Consider the following 20523-nt stretch of genomic DNA (forward strand, 5'->3'; position numbering starts at 1 on the left):
CTTTATACATTTTACAAATAAATTAATTGCTTTTAGAGCGAGCCAAATTCTTTAAAAAAAAAAAAAAAAGCTTCATCCTTCCTCTGTGGGGTTAATTTTTTCAGGTGCGTCTTTCACACCCCTTGGGTCTTTCCTCTGATGTGTGGTGCATGTCTTCTGAAACGTTCACGTCCCGGTTTTTGCAGCCAACATTGCTACAATATTGTATGATTTTTGTGTACTTCTGGCCTAGCATTTTTTTGGGTTCAAATGCTGTGTACACAGTGCATCTCATCCCACCAAGTCCCCATTAGGTCAACAGTATGACAAGCAGATAGCCTCAACATTTTGGCATGGGAGAGGAGTTTCAATTGGCTTGCTGTGTGACTTGCTGTGTGACTGGCGGGATCCTTGCACGAAAGGTAAAAGGAACAGAATGCAGCAAGAAAGCCAAAGAAATGCAAAGAAAACGAAACAGGCAGAAAATACTTTACTGAGACCAAAAGCAAAAGAAGGACGGACCCAGCATCAGCCAATTGGAAATCAACAAATCTTTATACAAACACTCACTAACGGGAAGATCTGGCTGGCTACATTCAGTCAGGTGACTGATCACAGTGTACAGAACTCTGCTTGATCGGACACAGGCGCTAGACTCTACCAGTAGCCCCTCCTCCTCCTAATCACAGGGCAACAAAGATCGGCTGGACCACTACTTGGTTGGACTGGTCGCTGTAATTTGTTGCAAGTAGGTTACAGTGGTTTAATTTCTTTTTACATTTCTCTCATGTGATCCAAAACATCAACATTTTGTTCAAGCGATCAATAGAAATTGCTAGACACAACTTCACAATTTTCCAGTGCTTGCCCCAGAAGAGACACAACACCTAAAATGCAATTATAACATAACATAACATAACATAACATAACATAACATAACATAACATATGAAATGGCAGCGTACACCACTTTCCTTGCTGTATTATTTTTTATTCAGAAGACACCTTGACCTAGTATTACCTGTTAGAATTGAGAGGCCAATAAAGTATTCTGTTTGGTTGATGTATCATTAAAGGTGTTCAATATTCCTTTTGTGGTTTTTGAAGTGGATATCAACAACTAAGGTGTGAAACAACCACAAACCTGTGCGGTGGCATTAGCTGGATTTGCAGTGATTCAAAGTATTGAGGGAAGGGAGCAACCATTAACCTTGCAGGAAAAGAGCCGGAAATGGGTCAATTTCGGGAAATGATAACAATAATGTGGCATCAGCCCAATTGCTTCTATGTGCTACAGCGCATGGGACGGAGTATAAAAGTGGAAGGCCCAGGGAGAAGTTGTGTACAAGAAGAACACGTCAAGTTGCGCTTTCAGAGGTTGCCCACTTTTTAACAAGGGCGTCCATTTTATTTTGGTGACCAGTCTTTCTGGCAAATAATTTTTTTTCTCCACGATAAAACGCAACACAACTTCCTCATCACATCTGTACTATCAATTTAGAAGGATGCCCCATGTCACCATCTTTTGGCACACTTCACCAGTTGTCGAAGCCCCTCATCAGAGACCCTGCTCCAAGACCGAAGCATCGATCTTAGCCGTGGCAGAGCCCTGCCTAGCTTTAAAAAGACACGACTGCCCCATGGCAAAAGGTTGCTTCCTGCAATAGATGTGTCTCTAATTGGAGTTGCTTTGTTTAAAGCTGGGCCGTCAATTTATTTGTTCTGTTTGTATTTTATATGTGGAATTACCAATACATCTCAGTGAACACATTTGTTCTCTTGGATATTCGTGTTTTACCCTTTGTAGTTAGTGGGGGGGGGGGGAGTAACAGGGTTTTGTTGCCAAAGACAAAGGTCTTTAGAAGTGTTGCACATTTCTACTAAGTCTTTGCTCTTAGAGTGTTGGAGTAGAGGTTCCAGAGTTTGGACCCTGCAAGGTGGAATGCGAACATCTGCAACCACAGTGTTTGAGTGTTTCATGTGTGCTGTGAGTGCTCCACAGTTAAGTTTGGGGAACTGAAATCCGGATTTGTTAAGAAAGAGGCATTGCCCTTCAACTATTAATGTGTGTGTGTGTATATATAAGAACAGCATGTTCAAACGTTGGACTTTGTGAGCTGGCTTTTGTTGCCACAGTATTCTTTGGATTTATGCCTGAAGAATTTGGGACTTCTTGGATAAGAGTATGGTGTGTTCTCTAGTTGTCTAGTGTAATTATTGTAATGCTGTCTTTGGCCAGTGGTGCTTGTTCATTTTATTTGAAGAGCTCCTTTTTTATTTTTAGGAATCTAATGTAGTCATGACCTAATTTGGGAACCTAAGCTTTCTGGGTCTTCCACAATTAACAGGTTGCCTGGTTGTGTTGGGCTGGGTGGACTTCAACAGCGACGGAGTTGCAGTGAAAGTTGTACTTGCTGAAATAGTGTTTGGTTCCAGCCCAGAGTTTAGTCTTTTTGCAGTTGACACGTTCAGCTTGTGGACATGCACTTTTCTGCTAGTGGTAGGAGTTTGTGGTGGTGGGGATTCTTAGCTGGTTCTCTTATATTTCAAAGAATAAGTAGGCATCTTTGGTGCTTCTGCAGAAGTAATCTCGAGGTTTTAGATGAGTATTCTCCAGAGAATCTGTGAAGTGCCATTCATGGGAGAACAAGCATGTGGCTGACTTTGTTGGGGAGTTGATGTTTCCATTGGTACTTAGGTTTATTTTGTTATCTCGATTGGAAGGATGCAGACAAATCATGATCCCCCCTACAGTATTTTAATGACTTTTTCTAAATTTAACAGTGGTCGACAGTGTTGATGGCTGCAGATGACGGCAGTGGGACGTGCTGTGATTCACAAAAAGGTTCATCTGTCTGGTGTTGACACAAACGTCTGGTCTCTCATGGTGTTTTGCTTTCAAATGAACTGGTTAATTTCTTGGTGACTATTTTTCCCAGGGATTTCAATGGGAAGGGCATGCTTGATACCGATCAGTAATTAAACGCATTAACAGCATCTATAATCCTTTTTAAGGTAGGAGTGATTGCTGATCGTTTTAGTCGGGGTGGAGAAGAGCCTGCATTATCACCATAATCCACATCGGTCCTAGGACTTTTGTATTACCTTTGAAGGATTGCATTATAGAACAGGAATCAAATGCTCAAAAACACAAGAGGCAACACATTTACGATGCATTCTTTTTCTTCACATTGTAACATGTGTGTAATAGAAAAGAAGTCTTCCCTGTGATCACTGACACACTACCACAGCCCTCTGCAGATCAATATCAAGAGACTTCCACCTTGGAATAAAAACACAAGCAGGAGCTTTCGGGCTACCCTTTTGCACTGGGGAAGTTGATGCTTTATGCAATGTAAGGTGTGCAGAATTTAAAGGCGATTAGAGTCTCAATTTCCAAGCTTGCCGATTGGCTAGAAATCTAAAAGCTGTAAGAAAAGCAAAGAGGAAACATATAACATGGTCTCCTATTGTGATTAGAGCCTGGTTTCCACACTTTCTGATTATCTAGAGAACATAAAACATGCTCTGATAAATGTTGGAGTTCTGATTAGCGTCTTCATGGAAAACCCGGGATCCTGTCGCGGATTCTCCCGTTCACCAGTCTCCATTTCCAGGCCAAAGTAGCTTGCTGTCATTAGTTGGCAGGCAGAGGAAGATACCCTCCATTATTTATTAATGGACAGATTTTATTTTAGGTGGAGCCCTAGCGCTGGAAGATAAAAAAAGGAATGAATGTTCAAGGCATACTGCCTATAATGCATTTTTAAATTATTTTCAAAAATCAGATCTCCAACCCGGAGGGAGGATCATGAGCCGTCAAATAGAATAGTAGAACCCACTAGACAATATTAACCTGTCGCACAACTATGAAGAGTTTATCAATTGAAGGTCTGGGGACTGGTGGGGTCATAGACATACAAACCAAAAATTGTCCGTCTACAGGTCCTCTCTTTCGCTAAATACCAAGAGTTTGTTTTTCCTCACTTCCAGCTTGAGACAGATATGTATTTACTTTAGTTATATTTTGGAAGTATATTTGCCAATTGGTTTCCTTTTCTGAGTGAACATGCTGTCTAGCATGACGTGACACCGAGCAACCTCTTAATACTAGCCTTTTTGACATTAAGGTCTCAGGCATTTTATATTAGACCACTCCATGCTTTTACCAACAACAGTCCCCTTCATATACAGTGTAATCTTGACCATGCCACTCTTTGCTCAGGCTGGTCAGTCACAGAGTGAACTTTCTGGGGTTTTGACTGGGGTACACCATATAGAGATGCCCGGTCAAATAAGCCGCCAAACTTCCAGGATTGCCCAAACATACACTTTAGCCTTCATGCATCCAGTATTATATTGCACACTAACTCGCAATTCTCCAAATCTGACATGGAAACACAACCCAATTAACACAATACTTAAAGACCCATCGCCTCCTCTGTTTTGCAGAACGATGGTCCACCTAACAGGACTGACAATTACCCATGTCATCACAAACGATTCTCCCCTGCTTCATTCCTCCATCACTTTCCTTCTAGCATCTGTTTCCTACTTTCCCATCCTCGTATCAGTCGCATGCTCATTATCCTTCCATCAGCAGACTTTGGGGTGCATATCCCTGGCAGGGGCACAGTCCCCCACTCTAGGGACAAGGCTAGGCACTCTCAAACTAATACAGTTGTGATTTGGCACAGTGTAAAGCCTATTAACCTGGCATGGAGGCCATCTATCACATTCTAGACTAAAGATAGACTGGCACTTGCAGCTGTTTTAATTAAGTTGTACTCTCCGTTCCCCAAAGTAGTGTTCTAGATGTCCTGTTTTTCAGAGTGTTTTGAGAGGAAAGGGAAGACCGCAGTAACAGGATGTGTTGAAGATAAAGGCAAGTAAGGCAGGGCAAGTATTTTCGTCACTGCAAGTGAAAACCCCTTTTGGTGCCTGCATTTATTTTGCAATTGCGCCAGACTGCAAACCTTCCAACCCCCTGAAACATTTTTTGTAACTAGACAAGATTGTGCCATCTCCTGACTTCTGCAATTTCTTTTTTTTTTGTGGGCCAAATTTAAGCCTCATGAGCGGGATGGACAAACCGTTTGCACACGCACCATGGGGAGGTTGTCCCCTTTTGGCCAGCCTGCAAATAAAAAGACTAACCAGGTAAATGTTCATGAAGTTCAACCCATGTTGTGCATTTACTTATAGAAATACCATCGGGTGCTTTTGAACTTGTAGAAGGGGCAAACATTCACTTAACTGCTCACCCCTCGCCACTCTTCCTTATCCAAGTCCTTAATAACTGAGGTGAACGACCCTCCCAGACATATAACACAGTGGTCAAGCCAAACATTTTTTTTTTCTCCATTGACCCTTCATGGGAGCAGTCACGTCCCCTTCATCAGCGGAGGAGTCACGTCCCCTTCATCAGCCGACTCCTCCCACTTTCCCTCCTGTTTTTCCTGTCCCCTGCAAGCAGGTAGGTTTACTAACATGTTGAGGTGCCCGAGGTCTTGACCTTCACCTCACAGGTGGGACACAGTGTTAGACGTCGCCTTTGCGGCACTGTTCTCAGCTGGACCCTCCCTCATTACCTAAAGCTATTGCTACTGCAGTAGTAGAAGCCAGGCAGAAGAAACTTAGTGTTGTGTGTGCGGAGGAAGCCTAGTGTTGCGTGCTGGATCCTAAGATTAATTGCAGCGATTAACTGAGGGAGTCGGGACCGACTCTGCCAAAGAGAGGTGCCGTCCTGCTCTTGCAAGAGCAGGAGCAGATTGTTGACCAGCAGAACCCATCTCCGCAGGGATTGCTCCAAGTCCCGGTCCCACAGGCTTAGACTATCCCAGGGCTCAGTCTATTCCATCTTGGTTGAAATGCTTGAGATACAACGCATGTTTGCTTCTGACATTACCCGCATTGCAATACATGCATTTGTTCTGGAAGATGAGCAGTAGTTGCAGGCCAGAGGCAATATGTGCAGAGAAATTGGAGGCCAGAGGTAATATGGGCTTAGGTGTTGGAAAGGAGAAGCACTGGAACAAGCGATTCTCCTACATCTTCCCTTTTTGGGGCAAAAATGGCCTGGTCAGACAATCAGAGAATTGGTCAAACAAGCTTGTGAGATGGAAGGTTTGGCTGTCCCCATCAAGCCGACCAGGACTGTAACACCCAGGAGGCCCCATTGCTATCAGCCTTCCCAAAGCTCCTCTATTTCCCAGTAAGGGGTTTCAAGGGTCGGGTTCGCAGAAGGAGTATTTCCTAGGCACCTAAACCTCAGGAGAATTCCATACGTGTCCTATCTATTCATCAGGCATGATTATCCTAGATGATCCTGTCATGTCTCTGGGCAGATCCCCCCATGTGGGGGACTGCTTCATCATTTAGCGCAGGTGTGGAGCTGAGGAATTTCAGATGATTGGGTGAGCACAGTGGTCCAAGACAGCCTATCTCTTGGGTTCTACTCTTTGCCACTGGGAATCATTGTCCAGGGTTTCAAGGAGGAGGGAAGCACTCCACCAGGGCATTATCATCCCTCATCGCAAAGACGACCATCAGGGGAGGTCCTGCAGCAGGGCAGGGATTGGGAGTTTACTCAAATGTATTTCTTGTACCCAAGCCATGAGTGAAATTCTGTATGATCATTATTTTGAAAGGGTGAATTATTATCTCATCAGGGCTATCATCCTTTTCAGATCATTGGAGTACTTCCTTTTTTCAATACCCCTAGAGGATACCGATCTACATATTCCGATCAGGGAGTGGGAACAAAGGTTTTTAGGATTTGTGCCTTACAAGACAATTTTCAGTTCAAAGTTCTCCCGTTCAGCCGGGTTCGTGGCTCTAGAATTTCAACAAGACCATGTCCTTCTTAGCGGTTATTCTTCACTTTAGGGGCATCAGGGCGAGTCCCTACTTTGATGATTGGTCAGTCCATGCACCTTTGCAGAAACATAGCCTTACAGAGCATGTCTACAGGATGTGCAGCTGAATGGAAGTTGAATCCTTGGAAAAGTTGGCCAATCCCAAGTTTCCACCTAGAGTTTATTCGGGCAGATTTCAACACTCATCTAGGGCAGGTCCCTCTTTCACCATCCGGAGTGGCCAAGCTGCAGACCAGGTCGAGGACAATTCTGTCATGGTCTACACTGCCGGTGCACATCTGGCATTAGGTGCATGTACTTGTGTGGTTCCATAGTCCACGGCACACCTCAAAAGAATGTGACCATATTGTGTATTTCTGCTCGCCTGGATTTTGCCCTGCCTATCCCCTCAAACACTGATCAGGGAAGACCTTCCCGTGGTGGCTGTTGCCTCCAACCTGCTCAGGGACTTTCAGTGACACTCCCAGTTTCTCTGATCCTAACCACATACCCCAGTGCGAGAGGATGGGGTGCCACTTTAGGGAAGGAGGCAGTTTTGGGTTACCAGAGGAGTCAGAGGCTTGCTCCAAATCTAAGGAGCTATGAGGGGTTCTGCAAGCTTTAATTTCAGTCGTCATCTTACCAACTAGGCTGTTCTCATCAGAAGAGATAACATGTAACCAAGTCCTACCTGAACCATCAGGGTGGGACAAGATACAGAACTTTAGCTCTAGTAGAAATAAAGGTCATAACCTGTGGGAAGTAGCGCCTGTTTGCCCTGGAAGCCTCATCTTCCAAGGATGGAGAATGTGTGAGCAAACACCCTCAGCAGGATCTTTCTTGCAGCATCTGAGCTGACTCTCTTGTGACTATGCAAAAGGGCATGTTGTGTGGGCTGGCAGTGGCTGTGCAAGAATGCCATAGGCCTTCTACACTCAAGGCCTATGATGAGCATTGGCAGCCCTTGTGGTGCACCAAGAGGCTCCGCTTCTGCTATCGTGTCTCCCTCTGCTGATTATGGAATTTCTCATCAAAGGATTCAAGGTAGGGTTAACATTGTTCACATCAAGTCCTTTAACACATGTTTGGAAGATATTGGTGAGACAAAGGGCTTTGCAGCCTTGAAGGGTTTCAAGATATCTCATCTCCCCTGTATGTGCTGTTGCCGTGCTTGGGATCTCACTCTCGTTCTGTCCTGTCGGGGCTCTCCTCGTCTTAAGCGCACTGCTGAGATCTCGCTAACCTCCTACCTCTTTAAACAATTTTTCTTCTGGTCATTATTCTTCGAGTTTCTCCCCTTTGCAACAATCCCTACATTTGCTTCCTGTCAGAGTTTTGACCAAAGATCATCTCATCTTTTCACCTTAATGAAGACTTAGTTCTTCCAATCCTGCTAGGGAGTAGGGTCTCCTGTCCTGAAGGCTCTGCTAGTCTTTTGTATGTGAGAATATCTGTTAGAACGTATCTGGATGAGATGGCTCCGATCAGGTCCTGTGACTGCTCATGGTCCCCTTTGGGGCTGGACAAGCAGTTAAGGAGCCCTCGGTGGCCACCTACGCCGCTCAAGAAAGTCAGTGGTTTTGATGTCTTAAAAGATGTGGCTGCCTCCTGTGCTTCCTTTTAGATGGTTTCTCCGGAAGGCATTTGCTTGGCTGCCACACGGGCAATTCTGATCACATTTATTAAATAGTACCACCTCTCACTGTCGGAAGAAGCAACCACCTTCGGTTCAGTGTTTGAGAGTGCATCACAAGGTTTGGTTTCCTGGGGGCTGCGGAATAAATCTCACATGTGTGCATTTGCTTGAACTGGTGTCCCGTATTCCTATTTGGTGGTGCCCAGTAATCTTCATTACTTCAAGTCCTATTCTCCACCGAGCTACTTCCCGACCCTCCTCCGCCCAGCAGCCTGGTCACCTGCTTGAGAAATGCATGTGGGCAAGTGGTAGACGTTCTCTCTAATGCAGGCAGGTAATAAAGGCGAGGTGGGGGTTGTTTGACAACTATGGTGCCTGTTTGGGAGATGAGGTTGCCTCAATTATTTAGGAGGATGAGTGGGACTCTGAGTAATGAGATTACTTGTAAGTAATCTGGGCATTTTAAGTGACCAAACCTCTTGAAACTGTGCAAATGTGCCTGCCAAGATATACCTGCCATTTCACTGAATTCACATAAAATGTGTGTATGATCTCGCAGTTGGCTTTGCCCACTCTTGCCTAGCCTTGCTAGCGACTTTTTCCTGTAAACCCAGTGCTTCAGCCACTAGAGCACAGCACCGTTCAATATAATGTACTCTATGACGTGTGCCTGTCAAGCAGAAAGAGACACCCCGAGACTCCAAGTTTCTGATTGGGTGTTAGGGCCATTATATTAACATCCCCTGAACCATGCCAATAGGAAATAGCTGCTGCACTGCAATGGTAACTGAAGACCAAGAATGGAATTCCATGGCGCTCTGAGAGCTCGATAAGTAATGTTAGCACTATGCCAGGCCCAGACATGTTTTAACTAGATGCAACTCAATTGGGAAATGGTCAAAGACGGTCCACCTTATTTTATAAAGCTGAATCGTAGCTAGTTAGAGTTATTTCCAAAGGGAACAATTTGCCATATCTGGATTTGGAAAAAGGACCTGTTCAGTGGGACAGCAAAGGAAAGAGATTGAATTGCTGTTCCCCAAGAGTGCCAAACATGATGCTACCGAAAGGACCCCATAAGAGGTGGCCCATTCATCCTTCCCCCATGATTTTAGGAGATGTTTGGATTAAGTTCCTAGAGAGGGGTGCCAGTGGGAGTTCCACGTTTTCGCTACATGTATTGTGTCTTTTGTCTTCAGAAATCTTAACATGTTTTTCCATCCAAAGGATCAGCACTTGGTGACAGTCCTGATTACGGCAAATGGAAGGAAGTTGAACTTGCTGGGCCTGCGATCAGCTACATTGACCCCATTGCTAAACCTCCATCATCCAGAAAACGTTTCCCGATTCTTTTTGTGGGACCCACGCAGAGCACCTCAACTAATTATCTTCTCGTTTTAGAAGACGCGGTCTCCACAACTCTACGGATTTAGTAGGGAGGTCAATCAACACAATACGATTTACTGCCATTTTTTAAAATGTATTAATGTATTTTTTTACTGCCATTTTAATCTCTTTACCTCTAAGAAAGAAATGCGATCCACTGTTCTTAATTAGGAAACCAGTTTGGCTGTTTTGTTGATGTATGCCAAAACGGCAGGGGTGGGGGGGGCAGCTAGAAGACATGAACAATTCAAAAGCAGGCACCAAAATGAAGCTCAGAGCTCATTTTTGGCATACATTGCACTTTGATAATCTGTAACCTCAAAGTGCCCACACGCACTATACAGGCACTTCCATGCCATGCATTGTGGGGAGACAACTAGTTGTTTCTCGTACTACATCCACCAGTATAAGAGTGCCTCTTTGCCAGAATTGGGGGCTAGATAGTGGGTTTCCTTATGGAATATGGACACACAAAAAGTACCCATGCCAGGATACAGCCCATGCCTCCCTGATATTGAGGGAGCCTCTCATTGGTTAGGAAGCTGGGATTTAAAATCACCTTGATCCTAACAAACATAGCATGGATGGGGATTGGATATTAGGTCACATGGCTATGCCATCCAAAAGTGATTGTCTCTTTTTTGTTTGGCGTAAGAGAGGATTCCGTAATTTCTGGACAATGTTTGGACCACAGCTGTGCCTCTGTGTTCAGAAATACACTGTGGATTTTTCCGCTTCTGCATGTCAAGTTAAAAACTGCCACTATCAAGTTACTCAGTGCCTGGTGGAGGGGGCGGGGGTAACCCAACGTTGCCCTGGCGTTGTTGGGTAATTTGGTTATATAACATAATTTCCAAAATGCCAGGGGTAGTGGAAGTGACATCTCATGACCGGTGACCTCTGACATCACATGAAGTGATGTCTTTTGACCCCGCCCTAAGTGACATCACAGAAAGGAATGGCACACAACCTTCAGATGCGTCTAACACCCGGTATTCCACCCAGAACATTCAAACACACACTATCACATTCCTACTCATTCACCCTTTAGTCACTCACTCATGCACCTTCTCTTAAATCCACTCTCACTGCATTCTCCACACAGGCACACACCCACCCAGAATATTGAAACACACTAGCACATTTCTTCTCATTCACCCACCACTCACTGACCCGTAGCACATACCTACATCTGACACGGACTTCACACATGCAAAACACACATCACATTAACAAAAGCCTTCTTGGGAGAGCTTCCTGGTTCCTGTATATGAGCTGCGAGGAAGCCGGAGTAGAAGTGGTTGGAGCTGAACGTGGCATGTGACACGTGCCACATGACATGGTCACTTCATCCTACTGAGCGCTTACTTCTCGCGCCACAAGTCCCGGCCCTGCCTTCACCATGATGGGTGAGGACTGGGCCGGGCCCCAGCAGACCTGGTGTGGCAGGGACACTTCTACTCCAGTGCCCAGAAGGGTCCATTAAAAAAACAAATGTTTTCCCTTTTTTACAGGGATAGCAAGGGATACAGAAGGGTATAGTGTTGGGAATTATTTCCATTTATGTATAATGTTCCCTCCAGTTGTGAAACCCCCCAACTTTTCTGCATTTTGTCTGACCACCTAGCCTGCCTTTTTCCAGTGGAGCTCAGCTTTCTGCTGTACTCCGCTGGCCATTTGCTCATTCGTTAAGCAGACACTGATATGCCCTTCAGACTGTCATTACTGGGAGACTTTGTTTCCCTTAGTCGTTCACTTTGTTGCCATTTCTTGGTAACTTTTTATCAGTGCACAATGTACAGTACAGTGCGCTGGGGTCTCTTTTTCATTTTAAAGGCCCTAGACACCCTTCAAGGATTTTTGGTGAATGTACAGGTATGCCCAGGACAGAGCTGGTGGCAGCAGTTATTTCATAAAGCATTTTGATTCTTTTCAATGGTCCAAGCCGCGTTTAACACAGGACAGTGGCCAGTGCCTAAAATGGCCATGCCACGAAGTCCATTTTTCTGTCCTTTGACCATTTTGTCCCTTAGCCTTCCCCAGGTCGAGCAGATTCAGGAAGATCCTTATTTGGTCATGTAGGCTCTAGCGCAAACTGAAGTTTTCGCGGGCTTCTGCATACCTTGATTGTGTGAGCCCATGATGTGGGCTGGAGCTGTCTAGTTCCAATACACATATTGGCTGCCAGGATGTCTGGTGTGCTGGGATGACTGAGACCCCCATGGTCCAGGATTGGTCCATGTCTGGGATGGTTGAATGTGAGCAGATCTCCCATTGGATGACCTTTGTTTTTGGATAAGAGAAGGCACTCTAAACCCATTGCAGGTCAATCTTCTGAGTTCTCACCGAACTTAGTAAAGGAACCAAGTATCCTGAACCGAAGAAACAGATACGTGGAACCATTGGTGACCCACTGGAAGGTTTGGCACCCTGACCACACTGTTGTCCTATCAGAGCCCTTGTTTCTCATCGATCATAGAAGGCCTGCAAGGGTGCTTCGACCTGTTGGAGTAATGGGACCAACTACTCTTGGCACCTCCTGCTTAAACTGCAAACGAGCCCCTTCGGAAGTGTTCCTGGACTGACCAGTGAACTGACCAGCTCGTACAGGACCTTTGCTTTGGAATCGCTGCTGTCTCGAGTCCTGACTTGAGACTTTGGGAACCGTAAACTCTTGGTAAAAGGCACTCTCCCACTGAATCCCATACACCTAGGATCCTTAGGTCTGGAAATAGGAGACTCCACCCGAGCCTATGCCGTACCCGTTCGCCCTGCTGTGGTGATGAGCTTTGTGTGTGCCTTGCTGCTGTGCCCTTAGATGAGCTGCAGTGGAAGTCACCCGATCCCTTCCCCAGAAGCGGAGTAAAGGCCACTGCCCTGCCACGGACTGAAGTCCCGGAAAGCAGCCCCTGAAATCCGGAGAGACGTGCAACTGCTGGACTCGAACCTGTAAGCGAACTAGACTTGACTGGAGAAGTTTGGTCCAGACCATGTTGAGGCTCGGTGAGTGCTTGCAACACTTACCGGTGGCCCCTGGTGAATCCATAGAATTTTACACACGAGTGTTTCCCAAAGGCCACTCTTCTTTGTTAGAGTAGCCTGCACTACCATCCTATTCCCAATTCTTAGAAATCGCTCTGCCCTCTTGTGGTGACCCTCCTTGAATAGTGGACCTTTATTCCTCATCACCTCACCCACCTTCCTGAGAGACTACAGCCCCTTGAAGAGACCCATTTTGTACTTTAACGCATGATCGAGCAATGGTTCCATGCTTCGTAGGGATTTGACTGCCTATTAGTTAGGGATGTGATTATTGAAGAATTGCCTTAAGTATATTTGCACTGTCTGACCCACTTCTGTTACTTGTTGCGGATCCATACTTGCTTAATATTGCTTTAGGATAATAGTTACTGTATATATGTTTCCTGGCATATGGTTGTGTTAGAACTGTTAATATAACTGTGGTTTCATCTTGTGTTTGACTTAAAAGGCCTTTAATAAATGTATATGAATTTTTGATATGTACACCTGACAGAGAGTCATTTGTGGTGTTGTTGACTGTGTGTGGTCATTGTGGGCTTTCGATCACCCTCACCCCTCCTGAGACCTAGCCTTGACCGTCGCCAATGCTTCCTTGATTGGTCTGGCTTGTCCAGAAGGTTACCCTGTTCCAAGAAACTAGGCTGGACTTCTGACCCTCTGCCCACAAGGTTGGAGTTCAGAAATCCATCTCAACAGGTAGCAAGGGAGACCACTAGGGTCACACCTTGAACCCTATGTGACCCCCAAATGACATCCCTTTACAGGACCAGGAAGGGGGAATGTTATTACTATATAAAAACTAAATACATGGGTGGGATTATTGTAGGGAAATGCATTCAGTTTGGGATTTTTGTGGGACTGGATCTTAAGTGGGTCCTCAGTAATCCCCAGGGGGGCATGTCATCACTTTTAGGCTTATAAACTCTGCCAGGGATGGTGCACAGGATGCTTCTAAAATATAAAAAATTTCCACTTTCTCCCTCATTAACAAAATATACTCTTCTAAGGAGCACATTTTCCCTCCAGACGCCCGCAGCGTGATTTCTCAAATGTTTGAAGATAGGGATGTAAGCTAACAGTCAACACAAGTGTGGATTTGAACTGCAACCTCTCAGTAATTAGTGCAACAAATACAAGGCCACAAGTAACCATGCATAGAAAAACACACACATGCGCACACAGGGATAGGACAGGCACAGAAGGCCTACATGCCATGCATGCAGGCACTCCAATCGTAAATATACACACACTCACACAGGCATACATTCATCACATGCGTGCGCACTGGCACGGAAGAACATGCCACCCAGACAGAACCCATATACTTAGTCACACGTATTTGAACACGCACAGCCACAAACATGTACAAAATACATACAGGGCACAAGTCCCATTAAGATTTCATGTGCACTTGGGGGCTCAGGCCACCACAACACATTCACATTAACCACACACCTGCACATCAGACTGCAGGCCCAAGCCACTATCGGAAATTTCAGATGACCAGTTACAAATGGTTTCTGCTGGGTCCACTTGCTGTGTCTGAGGTTTTGGCCATTGACTGAACCGCTACAAAGAAAATACCAGTTGATTCCAGTTGCATCTTGGAGCCAGTTACTAATGGCTAATAACGTTTATTGCTTTCATTTCATATCTATGACAAACTAGAAAAGTTCCTCTAGTGGGCCTACACCTAGCCATGACCATCACATTCATATAAAGCAACTGGAACTAGTAGGAAACCATTGGCAGCTAGTGGCGCACCCACACAAAAACATGGGTTCTGATGAAGCCCAGCCCGGGTGGTAGGAGTTGACTTTTTTTATCTTCTTGAATTTGACACTTCACTCACTTTGTAATTCTTTTCCTCTATGAACCACAACAGGTTATTTTAGCACATGTAGCCCATTCAAATGTAAAATGGTGAGGCTTGACTCTAAAACAAAGAAAACCTTTTCAAATATGTCCGCCCTTATACTCTCACCTCTGCTTGGTGGACTGAAGCCAGTTTACCAGTTGCCACTGTTTTATTTTTACTTTATGCTGTGGCTGCAAAGTGTTCTTCTGCACATCCACCACAGTGGCATGGAGAAATGTCCATCTTGGGCATGCATCTTGTTATTAGTGCTTAATGAGAACTATTTGTGTTTCTATTTATCCAAAAGATATGACCGGCTGGGCACACATAGTCCAATGTCCTAAAACGTGCATACCTCAACTATATCCAATATGAACTATTCTAATTGGCCAACTATAATTTAGACTTCATCCACAAAGCACTTCTCACATTTTCAGATTCACGTCTACATTTTCTTCCATATACATCTGCAATCATGCTCTCTGGGAAGACTAGCAACAACAACTGCTATGTAAACACGGGTGAGACTCTCCAATTAGACTGGACATGCTTACGAAAAAACCAAGTAGTCTAGGGTTATCCAACTCCTTGCTTCGAGGGCTGGAATCCTGACAGGTTGTCAGGATATCCCTCATTAATATTAATGCGGACACATTTGCATACATTAAGAATCATTGTATGCAAACTTTTCATTAATATTAATGAAGGATATCCTAAAAACCTGGCATGGATCCGGCCCTCGAGGCTTGGAGGTGGACAACCCTGAGACAAACTGCTTGGATTTGCCCACAAACTGGTGGAGTTCTTAGATTCTTCTGCCCTGTCTGCGCATGCCCAAAGCTTACAATGTTGCTCCCTCCAGCCAGATACAAGCAAAGGTTTGAAACCAGAAATAAGGACAAAGCACTCTACTGCGTTTGTTCAAAGGCTGTACACATGGAGTCAAAGCAACCCACGACTCAGTGGATCTGGGTGTCACCAAAAAGACGAGAGTTGAGGAGAGGACACTTCATTTGCATCACTGGACCATTGATAATAGGGTGCTCTTAAATATCAATCTTCAAATGGGTGAATATCGATCAACAACATACTGTGGGTGGAGTAGTCTTAAGGCAAATACACATTGCCTGATAAGCTCTAAAAGACAATTTGTGCTTAGAACGCAGTCAGTCGCAAACCAGGCTCACCACACAAGCTGCTGACTCCACCGTAGACCAAGCAGTCTTTTAGACTCTGGATGTCCCTCATCCCCAGAGATATCCCATCGCCCACAAAATGTCGCTTATGCTTTATCATAGGCATATCTTGCTTTAACCATCTATTGATAACTTGAGTTTGGCATAATCAGTTTACATCTAGGTGCTCCACTTGAGGACTACATTAACTAAGGAAAAACGCTGACTGAGATGGGTGTCTGGTGTGAGGAGGCGAGCGAGGCGGATTTAATGCTCGTTTGTTCTAAACAAACGAGAGCGATTTAATGGCTGGGGAAGGTAGATTTTAAAGGTTCAAAGAAAAATGTATTCACAGAATTATCTTGGAACTGTCTGTAGAGAGGATGAACAATACGTTGCCCAGAGAAGCTGAAGCAGAAAGCTGGACACTTAGAAAAGCAGAGTAAAAAGTGTATACTGATGTAAATCGAGGACCACTACACCAATCGGAAGGGTCCTTCGGAAGCACCAGGCAAAGCCTGCCTCTTATGATAGCTATACGTAGTGTGGCTGCCCATGAAAGTGTCAGAACTTTGATTTAAACGTAAACACTATTATACAAAGGGCCTTCATTGACCTTTAAACTCTACTCATATTACTTAGAATCCTAATTATGTCCACTGTTGGATAATATTTAGAGATGTATAATCCAGTCTGGGACTGTTTCACTGCAGGATGAGCATGGGATAAATACACCCTTCCACCAGAGGGCTTCAGATCTACAGTTCTAATTATGGGCTCTTGTTTTTTGTTTGCTTTTAATTTAGGGACTCTCAGTATCCTAATGAAAAATGAAACAATTCAACGAAAGAAACGCAGGGGAGCAGTGATTTTGCTGTTCCCTCTGCTACAATGCCCTGCTGCCCCACTCTCCAGGCACCAGTGAGCTACTTCTGCTGTTAGGGGTAGTAGAAGACCCTCTCTGGCAACCTGCAGACCCATGACATGAAGTCATAACGCAGCCAGACCCATTTTGTTAAGCCTTAAATCGGCAATTAGAACTTCTCAGATGAACGATGGCATCACATTAACCAGACTGCAACCTGTTACAGACCAATAATACTTTGAAAAGTATGACTATCTATGGAGGAAAACACTGTAAATCAATACACCGGTTGAAGACATGGGAATTCAAGGTAATAAAAAGGATATTTATAAAATAGGCTGCATGTGTGTATCTGTCGCATTCAAGCGCCCAATGATATGTGGGGGTAATTGAGCCTGGTCCTTCTCGCCGCTCGCTGATTTATACAGAGCCTAATGGCCTCTATTGGGAGTATGTCATGTAGCAAGAGTTCCTGCCAGCAGCCTTATAACTTTAGTGGGAGTAGCATTTTGGGAAACAGAGGCAAAAAGCTAATGTATCAATCCCTGGTAAAAACGTATCTGCAAAATTTGAGGGGTGTCGCAGTGTAGATTGCTAGAAGGGTCAATGTCTTTGACACTGTTTTTTCAGGGTTTGGATCATTGGCAAGTCAACTTTTGTATTTTTGAAGAGTCAAGATCTGAGCACTGGGCTTTCAATGTTTGAATCTTTCGGCTGTCACCACTTGAAACACTGGAATATGAATGTTTGGCGAGTCATTGATTGGAATAATACCGTATCGTAGGGTGAAATGCTGGAATGTTAATATGTAGACGACTGAAGATTCACCATTTGGAACACAGGGGAAATGAGAAGTTGATGTTTGGAACATGTCACTCTGTGTAAACACCTTGAATACTAGCTGTCCATATTTGTCTGGGTCGCTAACATGCCAATATGTGGAACACCGTAGTTTAAAGGTTTGGGTATTGGTTGTCAACATCTGGAATAGCAAAGTATCCCAATTTTGAATATTTGGGTGTCAGGGTCTGTAGTGTCACCATTTCAGATAGTGGGGTGTCAATATCTTGAGCACCACCTGATGTGTGAGGTATCGACGTTTGGAACACTGGAGTAACAAAGCCTGAACACTGGATTCGGAGAATTTGGGACCATGTAGACCACTGGAGTGTCAACGTTTGGAAGATTAGGGTATCGAAATGTGTGCCACCGAAGTGTTCCATTTGTAGCAATGTGTTGTCAGCATTTGTAACCCTGAATTGCAAAATCGTGAAGACTTATTTGCCAATGTTCGGAACAATGGGATGTCCATGATGAGAACAATGCATTAGCAATATCGGGACCACTGGGGTTCCAATGTTTACAACAGGGGTGTGTCAATAATTATTTATTTAATTTATTGATTGACGATTTATAACGTGATGCAGTGCAAATATGGGAAACCACCTCAAACCATTGGGAAGGTTGTTAAAGAACGGGGTATCAGGCAAGGTAAGAGAGACTGGAGCATGGAGAGGATGAAGCGGGTACACATTTTTGGAAGCTGAGTCACAAACCATTTTTTCACAGTCGTCTGGATCCTTTAAAAAAGAAAATTGTTGAATGATCCTTCTTGGCAGAGACTTAGATAAGCAGTTTAGCATTTAATTTAATCGAAGCCTAAGGGAGAGTCTGATCCCTGCAGCCTTGATGAACGTGGTCCTCTTGATTTCTCTGCTCTTTTTGAAGGTTAGTCGTCTACCTCAATGCCTCACTTTCTTGAAAGTAAGTGTGCTTTGAACAGTGGGAACTCTGTGGTCTAAGCATTTGACGGACCTCAAAATAAAAGTTGGTAACTTTGTGGTGTCTTTGATTAAACCACCTGGGTGTCATTGTTTGGAAAACTGGAGAATACACGTTAGTCGCAACCTTTAAAAAGTAGGGGTACCAATTCTTGGAGCCCTGCGATGCGTGGTTGGAACACTGTGGCGTCATTACTGGAACACTAGTAATTCACTATTTAGAACACATTGCGCACATTCTCAATGACGTATGGACACTATGGCGGAACATCCCTAAATACACTTCAGAAAATGCAGTAAAGGCATGATAACTTGCCTCCTGCAATGCAACAAATCATCAGTCAGCAGTGTGGGATTTCTCAACTAATATTGCAGATTGCAATAGACCTGACTACTTGTTGATCCTTAACCTTTCAGTGGCATCAGCAATATTTAAAAGCAGTCATATATGGAACACTGGGGTATCAGCGTTTGAAACACAAGAGTGTCAATTTTGGGTAAACTCTACTGTCAGCGTTTGGAATGCAAGGAGTTCAACATTTGTAATAATGAAATGTTAATATTTGAAACTGGACTGGAGTGCAACAATGTGGATTATTGGGTTGTCAACATTGGAGTATCACTGATTAGAAGACTGCAATGCTAAAATTCGGAACATTGGGTGTGTCAACCTTTGGTAAAATTGAGATTAGAGTGCCCTCGCTAGGCACTGTAGAGTTTCCTTGCGTGCGATACTGCGTGTCAACACAGGGCGCGAGTTAAGTGTCATCATTTGGATGACAATTAACATTTGGAAAACGATGGTGCCCACATTTGTAGCCATGGAGTCTTAAAGCTTTAAATACTGAAGGGTAAAGAATTGGATCCACAGAGTGTGATTTTTGCCTATGGGTGAAAAACAAAATTGGGAATGTTTGATAAATTGGGTTGCCACACTCAACCTGGTGTGGGTGAAAAAGTTTGGAAGATTGAACAATGGGGTGCCAGTGTTTGAAATACTAGGATGCAAAATGTTACAATGGTGGTGTCTTAATGTTTTGAAGGTGAGCGTCGATGTTTGTAACACAGTGTCAATGTTTTGGTAATCAGGGTGTCAACCTGGGATGCGAGGAAGTTGGATCTGTTACTTTTCTTGCATGGTGGGAGCTGTCTACATTCTCAGAATTCATTACCTGACATTAGTAAAGAAACAAACATACAAAGTTAGGTATTGCACACCGAAATCTCAGTCGTGAGCACCGGTTCAAGCATTGCAGGCCGCGCATCAGGAGCGACAAATAGGAAGTAGGTGGTGGGCAAGGAGACTACTCTTCCGTTCCTTCCTGTACCTTGGGCGAGCTCTGCCACCCTGTCTTCTGCGCTTCCTGGCAGGTTTTCCTTCACATTTGAGCCACATTTCCACATGTACAGGACCCTCTCCACACCTTATGGATTTTGGAAGTATTTTAGACATTTGTCTTCGTTCATTTCTTTGATGAAGGATTTTCTGTTATGTTTTCTTTTCCTTTTTTACATATGTACACAGGTCCAAGAGGACTGCAGATTTAGATTTCAGATAGTTGTACATACTTTGCGTGCCAGCTCACCATTTGTAGACCATGGAAGGGGGCAGAATACAGACAAAAAGGGTATTTTGTTGGTAGGCTAGCACGTAAAGTACAACTAAACTGAAAAGTGTCCTTTACAGTCTTATGTTTCGAGACAAACTCTCAGGTGCTCTCCTAACAGGAGAAAAGCAGTGTCCTGACTCCTTCTGGAAGAGTCTGTTGGGTTGGGGGAAGAGTTCTCAGAGGTGGCGAGGGCTCGGGTGCCCATTGTGATACAACTTCTGTTTAATATGCACCATGTTGCCGGTGGGATCGTCATATTGACGGTGGTGGCGCTTCCGGAACATCTTCAAGTTGCAAAATTTGTGGATCCAAGACCAGGACCAAGAGTTTTCTGC

The 20523-nt window shown here is 44.4% G+C and overlaps 1 protein-coding gene across 3 annotated transcripts in view; it reads right to left on the reverse strand.

Moving 5' to 3' along the window:
• Positions 1-450: 450 nt before the first annotated feature.
• Positions 451-20523, reverse strand: part of TMEM240 (transmembrane protein 240) — a 470363-nt gene continuing 450290 nt past the window's right edge. For all 3 annotated transcript variants that reach the window (XM_069610132.1, XM_069610130.1, XM_069610131.1), the window contains exon 4: positions 451-20519. In XM_069610132.1, coding sequence (XP_069466233.1) covers positions 20365-20519 — 155 coding nt within the window. In that variant the 3' untranslated portion in view covers positions 451-20364. The remainder of the gene's footprint in view (positions 20520-20523) is intronic.

The sequence above is a fragment of the Ambystoma mexicanum genome, chromosome 8 (assembly GCF_040938575.1).
Source record: "Ambystoma mexicanum isolate Mex_15411 chromosome 8, UKY_AmexF1_1, whole genome shotgun sequence".
Classification (NCBI taxonomy): domain Eukaryota; kingdom Metazoa; phylum Chordata; class Amphibia; order Caudata; family Ambystomatidae; genus Ambystoma; species Ambystoma mexicanum.